General features: G+C 43.2%; 2 protein-coding genes across 8 annotated transcripts in view; one reads left to right on the top strand and one right to left on the bottom strand.

Annotated features, from left to right (window-relative positions):
* The window catches only part of Axn (protein axin), an 80,141-nt gene extending 62,996 nt beyond the window's left edge, over positions 1 to 17,145 (top strand). For all 7 annotated transcript variants that reach the window (XM_065225657.1, XM_065225659.1, XM_065225653.1 and 4 more), the window contains one exon: positions 15,805 to 17,145. In XM_065225657.1, coding sequence (XP_065081729.1) covers positions 15,805 to 15,931 — 127 coding nt within the window. In that variant the 3' untranslated portion in view covers positions 15,932 to 17,145. The remainder of the gene's footprint in view (positions 1 to 15,804) is intronic.
* The window catches only part of LOC135704222 (cytoplasmic 60S subunit biogenesis factor ZNF622), a 530,133-nt gene that overhangs the window by 500,432 nt on the left and 9,174 nt on the right, over positions 1 to 20,527 (bottom strand). The gene's annotated exons all lie outside the window — the stretch shown is intronic.

The following is a 20,527-nucleotide window of genomic DNA, read 5'->3' as shown; positions in this document are numbered from 1 at the left end:
GTCAGTTGAATTCAACTGACTTCAACGCGAATTGAACATGTAAACCGTGCCATTCAACTGACTTGATCAACTCGCTTGAATTGAAAAAGTCGAACCAGGCTCAACTTTTCAAGCCAATTGAATTCAACTGAGTTGATCATTTGACTTGCCTAGTCCACACCTAGCTTAACGCTAGAATAATGCTGGGTTTGTTTAGACTAGGCAAGTCAAATGATCAACTCAGTTGAATTCAATTGGCTTGAAAAGTTGAGCCTGGTTCAACTTTTTTCAATTCAAGTGAGTTGATCAAGACAGTTGAATGGCACGGTTTACATGTTCAATTCGCGTTCAAGTCAGTTGAATTCAACTGACTTGATCGATTGACTTGCCCTATCTAAACCCAGCTTAAGGGGAGGCGAAGAGCAGTGTCCATAAAAACGACTGCCAAATCGCTCCCACCGTCATTTACAGTCAGGCAGGCCCCTCGCGAACGGTTACTTTCCACTTCTGACTTCTCCCAATCTGGTCTCTTCTTCAATTCGGCTAAGGAAGTCGACAGAGTTTCCACGAAGCTAGTGGAAATTCAACGCTATTCCCGTATAGTTCATTTCGTACTTTTGATGCCATGATGACGCTTCTTCTTCTTGGATCGTTCTGTCAGCACAGAACCGTTAACTGTCTTCCTCAGCGCTTTCGTTCGAATCTTCTCCTGTCCCGTCCGATTTTTTCCGCCCGATCCAATCGACTCTTCCTTTTAAACATCTTCATCTTTAGCGTCACTCCTGTCTTCGGACCCATTCACGGACTGGAAACATATCGAGCTGGTCGGAGCTAGGAGCCAACGCCAATACAGGGAAGAAATCGTGCAATGGAGAAGTCTTAGACCCGGAAGAGTTAAAGCTGATGGCCAATGGTCAGCAAAAGGAATATCAGTTAGTTAATACAGTCTTTTGTCGTTCACCATCGTTCATTTCGACAAGATTGGAGCTCAGAGTAATGCAAGAATGAGGAGGTGAAGAGCAGTGTCTATTGAAACGGCTGCCAAAGTGCTGCAAAATCTCGACAATACACGGCGATATTCAAAATTCTGCTTTGGTCACTCATTTGAGCCAGAGACGATGTTATATAAGAGACGCGCGGAAAGAATAAAAGTAAATCTGGTTGCACGGCTAACTAATTTCTTTTTCTGCAAGGTTTGGCAACCCGCAATTTTGCATTTACTTCAAAAGACTTTTAATTTGAGCGACTGTCGTCTGCTTCAGCATTACGGTAAAATTAATACTTTTTTAACCGATACTACGCTATTCAATGGAAGTATTTGAAGACTCAATTTTTGACAACTCTGAGTGAAACCAAATATACCACATTGGAAGGTATATTGTACAGAGCGTTGCACAAAATTATTCAATCTGCGATTGTAGCTTCCTATCATGTTTGAGTGTAATCTCTCTTTTGAAGTTTTTCACAAATATTACTATCTTGAAAAATTACACCGGAATCGAATTGATCTTTGTTACAGAGCCTGTGTAGATGTATTTCGTTGTGCTGGAGCAAATATTTCGTGAGAACATAACGATAATTCAGCTGGCGAATAACAATAATATTCCCTGTCCAATTTCACTTTTCATACGCAAACTTAATTATAATTATTTAAATCTCGACAGTTAACCAGCGTTTGGCTGAAAATCTCCTTAATAAAGACAACCAACCCCAAAAACTAAATTCAATTCCAATCTCAATACTTTCCACGCTTTTTTTTTTGTGAAGCGCTCGTGTTTACATTTTTCGATTGGAACCGCGTTTGACGGTTTGATTGGAACTTTTGGCTTCAGTCTTCGCGCGTCTCTTATTTAACATCGTTTCTGATTTGAGCTAGTCATCGTCAAGGCAAACCATGTAAATTGTCAGTGACGAACATGTGCAGTTTTTTTGTTAGCTAAATTTGTAACGAAATTAAGTGACTTCACACTGGCTCCCAAGTGACAAGCACCTTGAGTGAGTCCGCAGTACTCAGCAAAACACTTACATGGAGCCGTTAAAGTGAACAAGCATCTACGTCCTGAACTGCTTTGATAACAATAATGTGACACATTGACGAAAAAAATGGTGAGATTTTGACGAAGGGTTTTTTGAGGTTCAAGTCTATCAGTGACTATGTGAAAAACAATTTTGTCAATATCAGGCGAAAGTTTGTCAATGACATTGACAAATCTCAGCACTGCTGCCAAATCGCTCCCACCGTCATTTGTGTCGAGCTGGTCGGAACTAGTGGCCAACGCCAGTACAGGGAAGGAATCCTGCTACAAGAAGTCTTATGTTCCTGGCAGAGTTAAAGTTGGGACGGAGCTAAAGGGAAAGGAATTACAGTTAATTAATACAACATTTTGTCCGCTATGTCACCAGTTTTCACTCTGCCAGGGGCCTTAGGCGATAAACGCCTCTGCCAAATAACATCCACCGTCAGCTCCAGCCTGACAGTCGTGCAAGTTGGGCTCAGTGACAACACTTACTACAGAGGGATAGAAGAAGCGGAATTCTTCATCCATATCACTGTCAAATCGCTTCATGACACTTCAGCAGTCGGAGGTGGTCGATGCTTGGAGGCTACACCAAAAAAGAAGGATGCATGAAATAAGAATTTTTAAGTAGATAGAATTTCCAGGGGTGTACAAATTTTAGAGAAAGAGTTGATCTAAATTTTCTTGCGAGACTGTCAGGATGATTTTTTTTCCGTAAAATGCGGATTCACTTCCACAGCTCAGAGACTAATGGGGGTGTTTACTAGGGGCATCCCACTCTTAACTTTATATTTCTCGTGTTATACTCTGAAAGTTCTTCCAAATACCTAAGATACCTGGAAATACTTAACCTATATTTTGCATTAGGTTGTTACCACCGTTGCTAAACACATTTTAGTTGTTTATTTATCGGATGTCGTCCAGGATTTTTTGTGAATATTTGAAAACTGCCCTGTTAATATTTTAAGCTTTAACAGCTATTTTAAATGTTTCTTTTCGTTTTGTAGGCATCAAGATTTGGTCTTCGAATAAGAGAAGATCATTGCAAAAATGGTTCACCTATAAATTAAAGTGGAGAAGAATCGTCAACGGTGGCAAAAACAGCGGCTGGTCATTTCTCCAATTTAGAAGCGAATTTGCATCATTTTCGCATTATACCTACACTATTAAATATGTCACACGTTGATGCGCATTTAGCACTGCTAGTAGTCAATGGTCTATTTCAAGACTTCAGATAGTTCGAGCTGTCGAACGGCATTGTGAAGTGAAAATACAATTTTCCTCTTACATGTTATCCTGGGGCATCTGCTGGTTCCAGAGCTCTCCAATGGCACTGTTTTGTGTAAAAATGTGATTGCATCCTAAATAAATCGTAAATGATTTACTTCAATTCTATAGAAAGCATATTCATAAAAATCCATGAAGAAAGAGCTGTCGCGCGGCATGTTTTTGAGTAAAAACGCAATTGCCCCCTACTACAGGTTCTCCCTGGGGGTATCCCGTGATTCCGAGAGCTGCCAATGTGGTCATTGATCCATTTGAAGTTTAATGAATTCCTATTCATGAAAAACCATGAAGAATGAGCTGTCGCACGGCATGTTTTGGTGTAAAAATGCAATTGTCCTCTGCTCCAGGTTCCCCCGGGGGCATACCGGAGGTTCCGAGAGCGGCCAATGTGGTAAATGATTCACTTTAAGTCTATAGAAAGAATATTCATGAAAATCCATGAAGAAAGAGCTGTCGCACGGCACGTTTTTGAGTTAAAACGAAATTGTCCCCTTCTACAGGTTCTCTCGGGGCATCCCAGTGGTTTCGAGAGCGGCCAATGTCGTAAATGATTTACTTTAAGTCTATAGAACGAATATTCATGAAAATCTATGAAGAAAGAGCTGTCGCACGGCATGTTTTTGAGTAAAAACGCAATTGCCCCCCTACTACAGGTTCCCCCGGGGGTATCCCGTGATTCCGAGAGCTGCCAATGTGGTCACTAATCCATTTGAAGTTTAATGAATGCATATTTATGAAAAACCATGAAGAATGAGCTGTCGCACGGCATGTTTTGGTGTAAAAATGCAATTGTCCCCTGCTCCAGGTTCCCCCGGGGGCATACTGGATGTTCCGAGAGTAGCCAATGTCAATGATGCATTTAAAGTTTATCGAAAGTCTATTGACGAGAAACCATAAAGTAAGACCTGTCGCACGGCATGTTTTAAGGGGGTATTCCCAATCTTTTGCCTTTTTTCGGCCTGTTTTTCAATTAATTTTTTTTCAAGGAAAATGAATAGTAATGCGCCTAACTCTTTGGGATTCTTGTTTATTGAACATTAAAGTTTACAAATAAATTTTTTTCGACATAAAAAAAGACATTATTGACGTCACAAAATGGCGGCAAACAGACCCCTGTTCGCCGCAAACGCCTGGACGGGCGAAGACTTTTCTCTGGAACAGCTTCATCTGAAACAGCTTTCGTGATGAAATAATAATCTGCATAAGATTCTCTGGAGCTTCTCCCGTTGGCAGCAAAAAATCTTGCAAATTAACAAAATGGCGGCCATATGAAAAAACTGGCGATTTTTAGCCCGCTTTTTTGCAACTTTAAGGTGCTTCAAACAATGTTAAATGTTAATATTTTTGGCTGAAAGTGGGAGAAGCTCCAAAGAATTTAATAAGGAACAAAATGCGCAAAGATTCAAGTCAATATCTCTTATTGTTTCTGAGAAAAATCTTCGCCCGATAAAAAAAATGTGGTTTCGAGAAAAACGCGTTTAAAGTTTTGACTTTAGTTAAAACCATTTGGGGGTTCTTACCATTAGTCAGCTATGCCTGGACACCGAATTCGCTGATCGGAAAACGGCTTGGGGGGATGAAAGTATATAGTCTAAAGTACAAAAAAACGTGAAAAAAAAAATTTGATTTTTTGAAAAAAAAGATCGGGAATACCCCCTTAAGTGATTAAATGATCTGCCCGCATTCAGAACCCTTCACCAGAACCGATTCCAGGAAAATGGCCATATCTCGGTTGATTATAGGCCGATTTTAGTTCTTGGCATATGGTTCGCTTAAGAAATGGTTCTTCTTTCGTTGTATTTACTAAAAATATATATATTTAACCAGCATCATATATAAAATTTCACCAAAAATTTAGCAAATTAGACAAGCCCTCCGGAAACCCGGAATATCTCCGGTATCCGGTGACCATGATTATTTTCGTGGCTACACCGTAAAACAATATTAGTTTTCCAGTCAAATGCTCTTGGAAGATTTAAATCGGATCATATTCGACGAAGTTACAACACTCCAAAGTTGACCATAAATTTGCCTATCCTAGTTATTTTGAGTAGCCCCTGTAGATAAATCTTAACATTCGAATCAACACCAATGATTTTTTCACTTAAAGTCCAAGATGTGCAGCGAGCATTTCTCACTTCATTTTTACAACGCAAAAACAAATATGTACAGTTTATTACTAGAATTAAAATCTGCTTTTTTGTACGTACCTATAACAAGCTTAAAATCATTCTATCTACTGCTTCAAAAAGAGTTATGTTTCGTCAACTGTGTGCAAAGTTATTAACAAATGAGCAGTTCGTGACCAACACTGTGTATGCCAAGCATGCGGCCATGTCAATCAATGGTTCCTTATTTTCTTGGGAATCTGGAACAGCTCTGTAAAGGAGTCACAGGAGTGGAACTTCGTATCAGAAAGTGGCTCCCCTTGTCATTTGCGAACACTAGCGCACCTAGCGAGGCATCTTCTGCCTGCAGTCAAGATAGGCAGCATGCTATGATAGTGTGAGTGCACAAAGAAATACATAAAATTGAAGAGGCTTACAATAACAAACAACAACACTAGCAACCGGTAAATACGATGGAAATTATGCAAGATTAAAAATACTTAAAAATACTTAAGAATACTTATGAGGGATTTAAACATATTTAATGTCGGGGGAAGAGGGGTGAACAGGTGCGGCATAGTGAGCATCCCGCAGTTTGGCTCTGAATCTCCAGCTGCATGAAACAAATCAACTAGTAGTAGGTTCAATACCATTATGATATTGATCCTACCACCAACCAATTTGTTCCGAACGGCCGGAAGTCCAAGCTGGTGCACGGGATGCTCACTATGCCCCACCTGTTCACTATGCCCCTCTGACCCCTATACTAGTACTAAAGTTTAGAGTGGGATGCCCCTAGAGGTGTTTACGCTGGTTCACTAGCTGAACCAACTAGCACAAATGTCATGACGCTCTGGCACATACCCTTCTACTTTTTAAGTTCAGGGCATTTCGTTACATTTAAATGTATTAGTACTACTTCAGGGAAATCCTAGTTCAATAAACTTCGTAGAAGAAAAGAAAATCAACACAAATTGTACAAGTACAGTGACCTTTGTAACAGAGCAGCAAACGTAGTAGCAGTTCGAGAAACTTTATAATATATTAAAAAAAAAGTTCAGGAAATTTCGTAACTTCGTAGAAGTTTGTCATACTGATCATAAGCTATAGAAATTCGGGATCTGACAGTTCGTCTACGCTACGATCGGTCGTGTTGTTTCGGCTCAATTATTTTTTTTCGAGAGATCGCGAGTGATTAGTAGCAAATTTATCACCTCAGTGAATTTGAACAGTTTTGGGGGCTGACAGGAAGTCGTCCCACAGTGGAGGTCTCCCTGAAAAACTATTCCGGTGAGGGAAATTGTAATAAAAAGTGAACTATTATTACTGGACAAACGCATATAGACGCTAAAGTAACGACAGCCATCGCTGTCTGTGGACTCACGCCGTGTTAGGTAGAATTCTTGCATGCAAGCTTACCGTCGAAGCTTTTACGTGATTTGAACTGACGGTTGTACTCGTCTCGTCGTCGTCGGTTTCGATCATAAACTTACGTTCGGTGGTGTGGTAGATAGAAAGACAATTAAGTAGCTCCGAGCAAGGCGAGGGCGCGATTGATCGAGTGTAGTTTGATCTCCCCTCGAGTGTGATCGCGGACCAAGCGGCTCCGATTAACGATTTTCATCACCGATTCCCCCCAGCCATGTCGCTGGCGTGGGACTTCCCCCCCCTCCCTGACCCCGGTGGAGGTGGGGCATGTAATAAAATTGACGGGTCATACACGGGTGCGACGCTGCCAACATACATGGATCCACAAGGGCTGCATGGTGAAATTGTGGTATTAAGAATGGAATCTGCTGATACCGAATCGGGAAAGCTGCCAGAGCATCCTTTCTTGATTCGCACTTCCATCGAAAAGTGGATAAATGGCAAAATCGATGGTGCTATCCCCGAGGCCAGGGGTAAAACATACGCGCTCAAGGTCCGCTCAAAGAATCAAATGGAACGCCTCCTCGCCATGGATCAGCTTACCGATGGAACCAAGATCAAGATCACCAAGCATGTCAACCTCAACTCCGTCCGTTGCGTAATCAATTGCCCAAGCATGGCGAAGGTTACCGATGACGATGTTCTGTCGTATCTCAAGGAGCAGAAAGTTACACAGATCCGCCGAATAACTAGGAAATCAACTACGGGAACCGAAAGAGAGAACACGGCCACAGTTATTCTGACGATCGATGGGACCCGCATTCCAGAGCACGTTGACGTTGGGTATCTAAGATGTAGAACCCGGCCCTATTACCCGGGACCGATGCTCTGCTTCCAATGTTTTGCATTCGGACACACAAGCAAGCGATGCCAGCAAGCAGATCAGACATGTGGTCAATGCGCTAAAAAGCACAGCATGAAGCAGGGGGAACACTGTTCTGCCACCCCGTTCTGCCCCAGGTGTAACACAAATGACCATCCCATATCTAGTCGGAACTGTCCGGTGTATAAAACGGAAGACGCAATACAGCGTATCCGTGTTGATAAGGGGATCCCATACCCAGCGGCCAAAAGGATATTTGAGATGGCCACCGGAGAAAAATCTTTTGCTGGAGTCACCAACATGAGCAAAGACCAAGCGTTCGCAGACCTCTCAGCAAAGTTCGACCATCTCTCCAGCCAAATGGTGGAAAAGGATCGCAAAATTGCAGCACTGGAGGAAAAGCTGAAACAAAGTCCTACGACCACCAGCTCCACGGAAATTGGTGAACTTCGACAGATGATTCTGGACCTGCAAACGGAAGTACTGCGTAAAGACGAGCGTATCCAAGCCCTGGAATCAGCCATGAAACCGGTAAACCGATTGGACACCGTACGTAAACACGGGACCATTGAGGATTTACTCGTCAGAGTTAAGTTCCTCGAGGCCACCGTTACCAACAAAGATAAGGAGGTCGCTAATCTCCGCCTAGTGAACCAGCAGTACAAAGAACTCATCACACAAACCAAGTCACAGTCAAAATGCCCGAAACCATTTGGAGTAAGAGAAAATAAAAAACAGGAGCAGCAACAACAACAAACCCAACCTCAGCATCAGCAACCAGAAAAACTCACTGGAACGAAGAAGAAGCAAACTAAGCCGACAAGCGACGCAGTAGACTCTAAACGATCAAAAAATTATCACATGCCAGCATACATTTCTGATACCGAAATCGATCCCGAGGGCTCCCCCTCCGGAGAAGAGATTGTCGTCGACGGGCTGATTTCCTCGGAAGACGAGGGGATGTCCGTGGAGGGCAACCCTACCCCAATGGAAAACTAGACCTCAGCAGCCCAGTCCGTCTTATCTGACCCAGCGTAATCGAATTTCCACAACCTATCCATCAAAATGCACCGTACATCAAATCCATCCTCTACTGAGGCTGGAACCAATCAAGAAGCAGAACGGACTGGATCTAGCTCAACTACCAATACCATGACATCCACTAGTATCACAACAACCTCCAACATACCGGATAAGGCCTCGGGTAGTCGGGGCCCTATCAGTGCGGACGCTATGGACCAACCGGAACTGGTAGACACCCCCCGACGCTTGTTGGCAAACTCCGAAGAACACCGAAACTTCATCATCCCGGTTAAGCCACGGAGCAGTCGAGGCCCCGTAGGTGCGGAAGTCATTCCTCCACCGGAACCAACGGACAACCCCCGTCACTCTATGGCTGCCGGAAGAGGGACGGAAAAGGGAGTACACTCCTATCCCCCTGTGGACAACGAGGGATCGAAACCAACTACAATGAATCAGGACGACGAGGAATTCAAGAAGGATAAGCCGTATAAGGACGACAAAGAATGTGGAAATAATGGGTCGAGTGATGACATCACATTCCCCCAACGATCTAGGAACGAATATCTTAACGAGAACGATAAGGAAGAGGAAAGAGTCGGTGGGTCGCGTGATAACTTCACTCTCCCCCACGCGGAAGCCGTGAAACCTCGCTTCGTCAGGTCGAGTGACAACGTCACGTCCCGGACACCTCAAACACCATTGCGTAAATTGTGTGACAGGAGAGCTGTTCCTGTTCACGCACTATCAAATGCTCGCGAGTACGATCGATGGCAGGCCAAGATCGGAGGGGTTCCCAACCCATTCGTTGGATCCTCGTCGAGTCCGGCCTTTGGATCGGTGGCCCAGACAACTTTGCCGGTTGCGGGGCCAGTTTTGACACCTTCTGCCGGTGGAGCTCTGCTGGGGTCCACTCCCTTCTGCTCATCACTAACAAACACCAAAACGCCCGGCCTCAAACGATGCCATATCAAGTCAGTTACTGGACAGTCGTCCCGGGACATTACTGGAGAATACCTTTCTCCAACCATCGGTCTGTCGCCTAGACCTGCATCTGCTTCGGTGGCTCATACAACTCTGCAGGCAGTGGGTTCAATCCTGACACCTTCGGCCGGTGGAGCCTTGCTAGGATCTACCCCCAGCTCTCCAACCTCGACTTGCTCCAACTCCACCACCAGATATACCCAAATGCCCTCTCCAACCAAAAGTCCTAGCGTTCCTGGAAGACCTCGCAGCACCACTTTAGCGATCCAATGGAACATGAACGGATTTTTTAACAATCTCGGGGACTTGGAAGTTCTACACGGTAATCGCAAAAAACTCTTTTATGACTATAAAGTACACATTTTTGAATGAAAACGGGACTACCCACAAAATGAGTAAAATTTTACACATTTATGAGTAATTACTAGTACAAAAATGAATAAATTTTATGCATTTATGGGTACCAGATACTCATAAAATGTGTAAAAAATACACACATTTTAGGTGTAGTCCCGTTTTAGCCGAATATGCATACTTTATAGTCAAAATTGAGTCCTTTATAGTCATTTTTGCGTATTTTGCGGTTTCCGTGTAGTTCAGAACAACTCACCCATGTTCCTGGCTCTCCAGGAGACCCACAGAGCCAACATAGGACAGATGAATCGCACACTTGCGAGCAAATTCCATTGGATCAACAATTGCAGCCAAAGCAACATTTACCACTCGGTCGCCGTCGGGATTGCTGATGGCATCCCATTCACTCCCATCAACCTTAACACCGATCTCCCAATCGTGGGAGCTAAAGTCGAATCCCCTTTTCCATTATCAGTCATTAACATCTACCTGCCTCACGGGAAAATCCCAGACCTACTGAACAAGCTCCAACGAGCTTTAGCCTTAATCGACGGCCCTCTTCTACTCCTCGGTGACGTCAACGGGCACCACCCCTCCTGGGGGAGCCCCAAAGCAAACCCCCGTGGCTCCACTATAGCGGAACTCATAGAGTCCCTCGACCTAGTGACCCTCAACGATGGCTCGAGCACCTTCGTTCGCGGCCAGTACGAAACAACGATCGACATCTCCGCGGCTAGTCCAGCGATTACTGGGCGGCTCCTATGGAAAACTCTCGAGGATCCAGCAGGGAGCGACCACTACCCCATCATCATCTCGCTAGGGGATGATCCTCCAGAGACCTCAAGGCGACCCAGGTGGCTTTACGATCAAGCTGACTGGAAACTCTTCAACGATAATGTGACGCAGGCATACATTGACCACCCAGCGACGAGCATGGAAGAATTCATGGGGATCATCACTGAGGCCGCCAATATCGCCATCCCGAAGACCAGCCCCAACCCCGGCCGAAAACCCCTACACTGGTGGTGTCCCGAAGCGAAATCTGCAATCAAAGCCAGAAGGAAAGCTCTTCGTGCTGCGAAGCGCCTCCCTAAAGACCACCCAGACAAGGAACGAGCCACCGAGCTTTACCGCTCCAAGCGAAACGAGTGCCGGCAAATCATCAGGGATGCCAAGAAAAGTAGCTGGGAGGAATTTTTGGAGGGGATCAACTCCAACCAAACGGCGTCCGAGTTGTGGAGCCGGGTCAACGCCCTCAACGGAAAAAGAAAGGCCAGGGGGATGGCCCTCCGCCTCCAAAGCGGCCTCACACGAGACCCGCTCACCATCGCCAACGAATTGGCTGACTATTTCGCCTCACTCTCTGCCATTGACCGCTATGACAGGAAATTCATACAAAAAAACCACGCATCCACACAGAGCCTTGGCAACATTGTCATTCCGGAGGACTCTGTACCTACGCCCATCAACGCGCCCTTTCGGTTCGATGAACTAACCCTTGCACTATCCCGCAGCAAAGGGAAATCCGCCGGTCCGGATGATATAGGATACCCCATGCTGCAACATCTCCCGTCCAGCACCAAAGTCGAACTGCTAGACCTAATAAATAAAATCTGGATAGAGAACACCCTGCCAAACGAATGGTCCCACAGTCTGGTAGTCCCCATCCCAAAGCAGGGGCAAGTGGCCTCTACTCCAGAAAACTTCCGTCCGATCTCTCTGACTTGCTGCATTAGTAAAGTCATGGAACGGATGGTCAATCGCCGTCTAATTCGCTTTCTCGAGGACAACGACCATCTCGATCACCGACAGCATGCGTTCAGATCCGGTCACGGCACCGGAACGTACTTTACTGGCCTGGGCGATGTACTCCAAGAGGCGATGGATGAAGAACTCCATGTCGACATAGCGGCCCTGGATTTAGCTAAGGCGTATAACCGCGCCTGGACCCCCCAAGTCATCAAACAGTTGGCTGACTGGGGTCTGGGTGGCCACATTCTACACTTTTTAAAAAATTTCCTTTGCGGTAGAAGCTTTCAGGTGATGATCGGGAACCACCGCTCCTCAACTCGGGCGGAAGAAACTGGAGTCCCACAGGGATCCGTCATAGCGGTCACCATCTTCTTGGTCGCCATGAATGGAGTCTTTGGGATCCTACCAAAAGGAATATACATATTTGTATATGCAGACGACATCGTCCTGCTGGCTTTAGGACGCACCCTCAAGGCTCTGCGAAGGAAATTACAAGCTGCTGTATCAGCCACCACAAGATGGGCCAGTAGGGTCGGCTTTGAATTATCCGCAGAAAAGAGCGTGGTTTCCCACCTATGCCACTTCCGTCATCGCCCGCTACCAACAGCCATCGTTGCGAACAATATTCCAATACCCAACAAGAAGACCATCCAGGTTCTCGGTGTACGCTTGGACCGGGAGCTGAGGTTCGACGCTCATTTCAACGAAATCAAAGCCAACTGCCGCACGCGGCTAAACCTCCTCCGGACACTTTCCAAACCACACCGGAGCAGTAACAGAGAGATTCTACTAAAAGTGGCCAAAGCCACTGTAAACAGTCGATTATTCTACGGGATCGAACTGTTCTGCCTTTCCAACGACTCTCTTACCACACGACTAGCCCCAACGTATAACCAGGCAATCAGAATCGTCGCAGGACTTCTGCCTTCAACACCGGCTGAATCGGCATGCGTCGAACTCGGTGTACTACCGTTTCAATACCAAGTCGCCGAAACGCTGAGCTGCAGAACGACCAGCTACCTGGAAAAGACCACCGGGAATCACGAGGTCTTTCTCCTCAGGGAGGGGAACAGAGTTCTCAGAAACTTGGTCCATCAGGAGCTCCCACCCGTGTCCAGGGTACACTGGAACGGAGCCAGAGGATGGACAGAACCAACCATACGCGTTGACCTTTCAATTGCCAAGCGCTTCAAGGCAGGTAACAACTCCCATGCCATGCAGGCCCACGTAGCGGAGCTGCTGAGAACTAAATATGCAAATTTTCAACACCGTTACACGGACGGCTCTAAGGCCGTGGGGAAGGTTGGATTCGGAGTAGCGGATGTATCCAATAGCTACTTCTTTCGACTACCCGATCAGTGCTCCGTCTTCTCGGCGGAGGCTGCGGCCATCCACTTCGCCACCACGACACCCGCCAATAAACCCATATGTGTCCTAACAGACTCCGCCAGCGTTTTATACGCCTTGAATTCAGCAACATCCAGACACCCCTGGATACAAGGGATCCAAAAGGCCGCGCCGCCAAACACCTCATTTGTTTGGGTACCCGGCCATTGCGGTATCCGGGGCAACTGTGAAGCAGATCATCTCGCTGCCACAGGTCGCTCCGGCCGGATGGCCACCACAGTTGTACCCAGTCAGGACGTAAAAAAATGGGTGAAAGCATCCCTCCGAGACGCCTGGGCCCGGAAGTGGTTCGCAAAAAGGGGACCGTTCCTGAGAAAAATAAAGGACGACACCTCCAAATGGAATGACATTACGAGCCGATGGGAACAACAGGTCTTATCCCGGCTTCGATCCGGACACACCCGAGTGACCCACAACATGGGTAGTGCTGCCTCTTTTCGGAAGTTTTGCGACTCCTGCAACACGATTATGACAGTCGAACACCTGATTGTTAACTGTCCCTGCTTCCATAACATCCGGCTCCTCTATGGAATACCGAACAGCATACGTAACGCCCTCTCTAACGACCCGTCCACGGAAGCAGCCCTAATAGTTTTCCTAAAAGATGCTGGACTGTTCGATAAAATATAATCAATCTATTCAAAATGACTACACTTCGAACATGGACACCACTGGAGTAAGCCTGGATATCACATGACGATTACCTGACTGCCTTCGACAACGACCACCGCCATTCACACCATGATCCGCCAACCACGCTAAGAACCAAGACAGGAACTATAATGAACTCTGTTTAAAAATACTCTGTACTAAGGGGACTCCCTTCTGGAGCTCCACCAACCTCTAGGAGAACCCCTTCTGGGTTCTCCAAAATCTCAACTATGTAATTAGGGAAGCCCCCTTCTGGGGCTCCCGGAGATGAACCAGCCTGCGGCTGAAAATCTCCTAAATAGAGATAATAATAATAATAATAATATAGAAATTCGGGCATTTTTTAGATAGTTCAGATAACTTCTTAGGACTTCAGGGAGCTTCGTATCAATTTTTCAGAGATCTTACTCTTTCTGAACTTCCTGGAAGGATCTTAAGCTTTCTGAACTTTCTGGGAGTTTTGGAAAATTCAGCATAATTTCAGGGACCTACCTGGGAATATTCATAATAAAATGTTGAGGGTATATTTCAAGAAGTTGATAGATGTTCTGAAATCTTGTTAGAATAAATAGAGCTTAGCAACATATGTAACTATGTAACATATGTAATGCCACTGCCAGACAGTGGGAGTTAGGCCAAGGACGAATCTTCATTCTAATCTACGATACCAGATACTAATAACCAGAATAACTTTTTACACATGAGAACCTCCTATCGATCAGAATGAATTGTGCATATGTGCGTTTCTTAATTCCAAAATCTGAAGACTGTTTTGAATAATATGTTTAGGTAATGGGCAGCAACAACGGACAGATAAACTACTTACAGCTTCTATTTATTAAATGCTTGATATAACGATTGCCAGCAACGCCGGCTGGGCGTATCCTATGGCTTACCCTCCCTACTAACAAAAATCCACCCTTCCCGTGACACTTATGAGGGGTCGTAGAGTTCTCTGCATCTCTCTTAAGTAAGTGTCGGACTAACATTCCTCCCCTTTCCCCACCAGATGTAAGGACGTGGCCAGAGCAGCTCTGGTCTGTTGGAGGGAGACACATCCTTTATCTGAGAGGTAGTAATTAATCACAAATTATTATCTAACAGCAACCGATGAAGGTGGGTCTCCTTCTTAACAACAGTTTGGAGCTCGTACCACCTACGACATTGTGCAACCTGGTTTATGCTCTATGCTATGTTATGCTTATACCCCGTTCACATTACAGCCTATATCACGTAATATAGGCTGTCTTGCAATGAGCACTCATACATAGGATTTCCAGTGAAAACTAGATGTATCAGTGCTCATTGCAAGGTAGCGTATATCACGTGATTTACGCTGTAATGTGAACGGGGTATTAGCAACATATGTAACTTGGATGAAGTTACGAAAGAAAAATATATTTACAGAATTCCAAAAGTCTTCAAAATGATCCCTGGAGTGGATAGCATAATGAAACTACAAGAACTTGAATTTGTAATTCCCATTTGATAGACAATGGTTTACAAGTTACACGTTCTGGTAGAATTAATTCTGCTTCAAGGCCCCTACAGGATTGTACCATTATTATCAGGCTAGGCCTAAGTTTTCTGGATATTACCTAGAGTGTGCCAAATGCCTCAGCAAGAGCGTTTCCCCGATAACGAACAAAATCTTAAGGCCGGCGCACAATGCATACGTTTTCGGTTTTTTTGACAGATAATGCATGGGCTATGGTTTTTTGACAACCTGAAAACGTATCCATTGTGCGCCGGCCTTTACTGTGTGACCAGCAATGAAGTGCAGTGGCGTCACCATAACCTCAATCTACCCGTGCACAATCTCTTAAAACGTTAACATATCCCAAAATATAAGTGAAACTAGAAGATTCTGTGCATTTCTAAATCGATTTGAATATAAATGTTGCTAGAAATCACGTTTTTAGAGTTAGAGAACCGAGACTGACGTTAAATAAAGGGACAAAAATTACATTATCCATCTGTTTCTATTTTGCAGATTCTTCTTTAAAACCCGCTGCGACGATATGGACAGCCCAGTGATCCAAGAGGAAATCAACAGCGACAGTGAAATGTTACCCCTGTTTGAGGGCAAAGTAATGGGAACGGTGAAACCGTTAGACTGAACCTTCCATTCTTATGGCCACGCAGGGTGTAGCCCCTACCGCAGCCGTAGAGGCGCCGGAATCGATCGAACACGGGTGCCGACTGATGGACAAGGCAGAAACAACCACCGGCAGCGAATGCAATTCAAAATTTAACTTCGTTCCGTCAAAGCTTACATACCTACACACATACCCCGAGCAAAGCTGGAGATCAAACTGAAATCAAAATGTGCTGTTATGGTGTATCTTTTTTTGATTACTCCAGTGGATCTCGGTTTGTATGAATTAACGGTTAATGCTGCAGAACTGAGAGCATAGTTACACTCTGTTGAATCAAAAGGAAAACTAATCATGCTTTCAATGAAATCAATTTGATAACTGATTTTGATTTCATAACATTCAACTGGATACGGACCTGGCGTACAAGGTTAGCATTCATGCCTCTCACGTTGAAAGATGACTTCAAATCCAACCCCGGACTATCTGTAGTTCAACGACAGGTGAAATTTAATTTAATTTTCAACAAAGACGTTAACAGCAAAACTTGGAGTTAAGTTGCTCTCATTAAAAAAAATCTTGACTCTCTAATGAAAGCTTAATATGATATCAGACCGATTGCGAGACAGTTGATATCAAAATGAGTTTTCGTTATGATAGGCAGCAAACGATTTGCTTTCATTTAATTAACCGGCTTTGCTCGGGACACAAGTTAGTTTGCTTAACAAAACTGCCAAACCTTGTCGGCCGTCGCAAATGTACAATTGCGAATATTTAAGTTTGTTTTAGCAGGATTTGATCGAAACGGACTGCATCAATCTCTTTGTTTAAGATTAGGAGCAGATAGAATACATTTTTAAATTTTTTTTTAAATCAAAAATCGAAGTCTTCACGTGGCATTTCCAAGCTTAAATTAATGTAAAATGTTTTATTTTTTTCCAATCTTCTTTTATTTAATCAGCCGTGGTGGTAAGAATATTGCAACTTAAAAGTGCCTTTTACGAAATCGCATAAACGCGAACAAATGCGACAAAGACGACTTACTGAAACAGTGCACGTTTTCTGTTTCAGTTATGGGGGGGGGGAAAACGAAAGTGTTCAGTTACGATTGCAGAACGATAACACAAATGTATAATGTATATAAAATGAGTAGAACCTCTCTCCACAGTTTTTTTTTTATCAACATTACTCATCGATAATCGGTGAGCGAGCAAAGCAGCGGTTGCATTCAAATGATTGCCATAGAATACAAAATAGCAGAAACCCGTTAGCGAGCAAAAAAAGAAAACCGGAGAGCAGTGATGGATCGCTCTTTGGAGCATCCTTCATTACGTTTTTAATATAGAAAGCTAACGTTAAGCCCAACTAAATTTTCAGTTAGTCCTTCTTAAAATAGATTCAGCCAACTCTCTATCTCGATATTGAACATCGAGTTTTAAAGAGATCGAGATATAGAACAATAATATCCTACAAGACAGTTTGAAGGGACCGAGATAATCATCGACATATAGAACAAAGTGGTCAAATATCGAGATATGGAGAGTTGACGGTAGATTAATGTTAGTATTCTCCCGATCAAACTTAAAAAAATATCGCATCGTTGAGCCACTCTCAATTGTTTCACTGAATATGTACTAGGGTGCACCTTCAGCGAAAATACAGAATGTGGCTCTACGTTGCGAATTTTGTTCTTAGTTCTTGTTCGGGAGAATAATAGCATTAATCTATTGATTTTTATATGGATAAACTGAAAATTCAATTGGACTTAACGTTAGCTTACCATATTCAAAAAATAATAAACGATGTTTCAAAGGGTGATCCATCCTTGCCGGAGAGAATTGAAGTCTTGACAGTATTTTTTTCTGTAATTTAGCTATGTTAGATTTTGTTTTAGATCATGCCGAACGAAGAACGTTTCAGTGTTTTCCTTTACGCAATAGTTTAAACATTTTATTTATTGAACACACTATTTCTTCCTGCGTTAATTGATAAAAAAAATGTGGTGGTGAAAACCGAATGCTAAGTCGACATATTTGTAAAATAAAAAAATCTGTACAGACCTCCAAACAACCCATAGCAAGATGTTCAGTTTTTGAAGCTTCCAATCTTGTTTTGCTTTTTCTAAATTGGGATTATGTTTGAATAAGCATTATTATAACAGTAACTCTTTGAGATAATTATTGAAAAGATGCAAGATGAGCCCCTGAACCGCAGATTGAGTCGTTTATTAGAGATTGACTAAATATATATATTTATACGAAAAGAAACATGTTGATCTTGCGACAAAACAAAACAAAAAGCATGAAATATCCGAAAACGAATAAGAAAATATTTAGATACGTATATATAAACGATAGGAAAAAAATAAAATCAAAAATAATAAAAATTAAAAAAATAAACGCTTGTGAAAGAACATAGTTCTGTGCTGGTTGTAGTGGTGATCACATAAAGGCCATTTGTAGAGCATCACATTTGTATGAATTACAATCAGGTTTCTTCTCTCCTCTCTTCAATAACAATTGTCAAATTTATTGGGTATCAACAAAAGTTTCAACACATTTTCAAGCCAACCATCACTATAGGTTCCACATGGTCGAAAGGGAAAATCATCTAAATCTTATAGTTACAAAAACTTCAAGACTCTAGGATGTGGACAAATTTTCAACATTCTAGGTAATACTTCGAAAAATACGAGATAACCGACTTAGAGAATTTGTATAGATCTCTGACACAAAAAAAATAGTATAGGGTTAACTACCCCATTTCCGGCCTATTAATCACAACCCGCAGTTAGTCTTTCTTAATCTAGCGCAGTTTAGCACCAAACGGAATGTTATTACTGATGGCTTCCAAGTTTATTCACCTTTTCGTACCTACCGTAAGATTTGATAAAGAGAAACCAATCGTTGAGATATTGTCAAAAGTCTTACACTGCTTCTTGACGCCAAACTCGGCCTACGGATTCTAAACTCGGCCTAACGCATTGAAACGCCAATGAATTCACTTCGGCCTATCGGATGAATATAAAAATTGATTCGGTTGGAGCCTTCTTTTGTTTTTGGGAATAATGGGTGCAAACCTTCATATCACGCGTTCCCATTGATTTCGTTCCGTAGCTTATTAACTAAAGTATCGTACCAAACGCATAATTGACTTGTTAACTCTGAAATCATGGATTTATTTGAAGTTTTCTGCTCGATAGGCCCAAAATGGGCGATTAGGCCGAAGTAGTTGTCTACCCTATTAAGACTCTGAGAATTTAAAGTTTCTATATTCTGGACTTGAAGCTCAGGGATTTTGAGAACATTTTCAGATTCCAAACTTATAGAGAACTAAGGAAAAACTGAAAATTCCTGCCTTAAAAAACCATAATCACTTTGTTTTACGTTATGATAGTGTTGGGATATCATTACTAAAGTCACTACAGTTCTTGTTCGCTAACTGGGCTGTATTTCAGTTAAAAAGCAGTTATACCATAGAGGTAACTCTAAGACCAGAAAGATCCCGAAGAAATGTGCTCAACTTTTTGGCTCAGCTCTGGTACTCTCTTCGGTCCCAAGCTATTCGATGCACCCCTCGAAACATAGGAAAATCTACGAACCCCTCATTTCATCTGTCAAACTAATCAGGGTTTATTTGGTGGTTTATGATAGAGCTGTTCTCATCAACTTGTAGAACGGTGAGTGATGAGCATGATTAATTTTTAATCTCAGATAGATTACTTTTTATACATTATCCCCCCGCTCATGTGACAAAATCATGGCCAAACTATCAAGGTTTGACTCGCTAATCCGACTGTCAAATCCATATTAAAAAAAATCAAAACAAACAGACAGCATGCTTACAGCACAAATGTGAAAATTGAGAGCACAATACATTGTGCTACGTGTTTATACTTTTTAATCCGACATTTTCCGGATTAGATTAACGGGATCCGGATTTTCGAGTTGTCGGATTAGTGAGTGTCGGATGAGCGAGGGGATACTGTACATTTTAAAGCGACCAAAAATATCCATTAGTTAAATAATAAATTTCAGAGATTGTTTTTACACGGCGAATGAGAACGACCCAAATTTGAGTTTAGTTCACTCATAATCGCCAAAAGTGCAGGAGCTCAGCGATGAGTAAATTTGCCTCATGTTTTCCCAGGCTTTTCCAGGGAAAAATTCCCGAATTTGAGAAAAGTAAAGATTGGGTCCACTCAGTCTATTGGTACTACTCCGAGACTGAATAAAATTTTCGTCAATTTCCTCATTTTCCGGCAGATTTTTAAGGTTTTCCACAGGAAACCATGAGACAAATTTTACTCATCGCTGAGTTCCTGCACTTTTGGCGATTATGAGTGAACTAAACTCAAAATTGGGTCGTTCTCATTCGCCGTGTATGTGTCCCATACATGAATTTTTGCATTGTTATCAACAAATCTTCTATCTTCTATATATATAAAAATGAATTTCTATCTGTCTGTCTGTCTGTCTGACCCTTATAGACTCGGAAACTACTGAACCGATTGGCGTGAAAATTTGTATACAGGGATTTTTGGGGCCGTGGAAGGTTCTTATGATGGTTCGAGACCCCTCCCCCTTCTGTAAGGGGGGGCTCCCATACAAATGAAACAGA

The sequence above is a fragment of the Ochlerotatus camptorhynchus genome, unplaced genomic scaffold (genome assembly GCF_037179485.1).
Source record: "Ochlerotatus camptorhynchus isolate MF236.1 unplaced genomic scaffold, CSIRO-AGI_Acam_v1.1 ptg000232l, whole genome shotgun sequence".
In the NCBI taxonomy this organism is placed as follows: domain Eukaryota; kingdom Metazoa; phylum Arthropoda; class Insecta; order Diptera; family Culicidae; genus Ochlerotatus; species Ochlerotatus camptorhynchus.
This window is presented reverse-complemented; position numbering and strand designations above follow the sequence as displayed.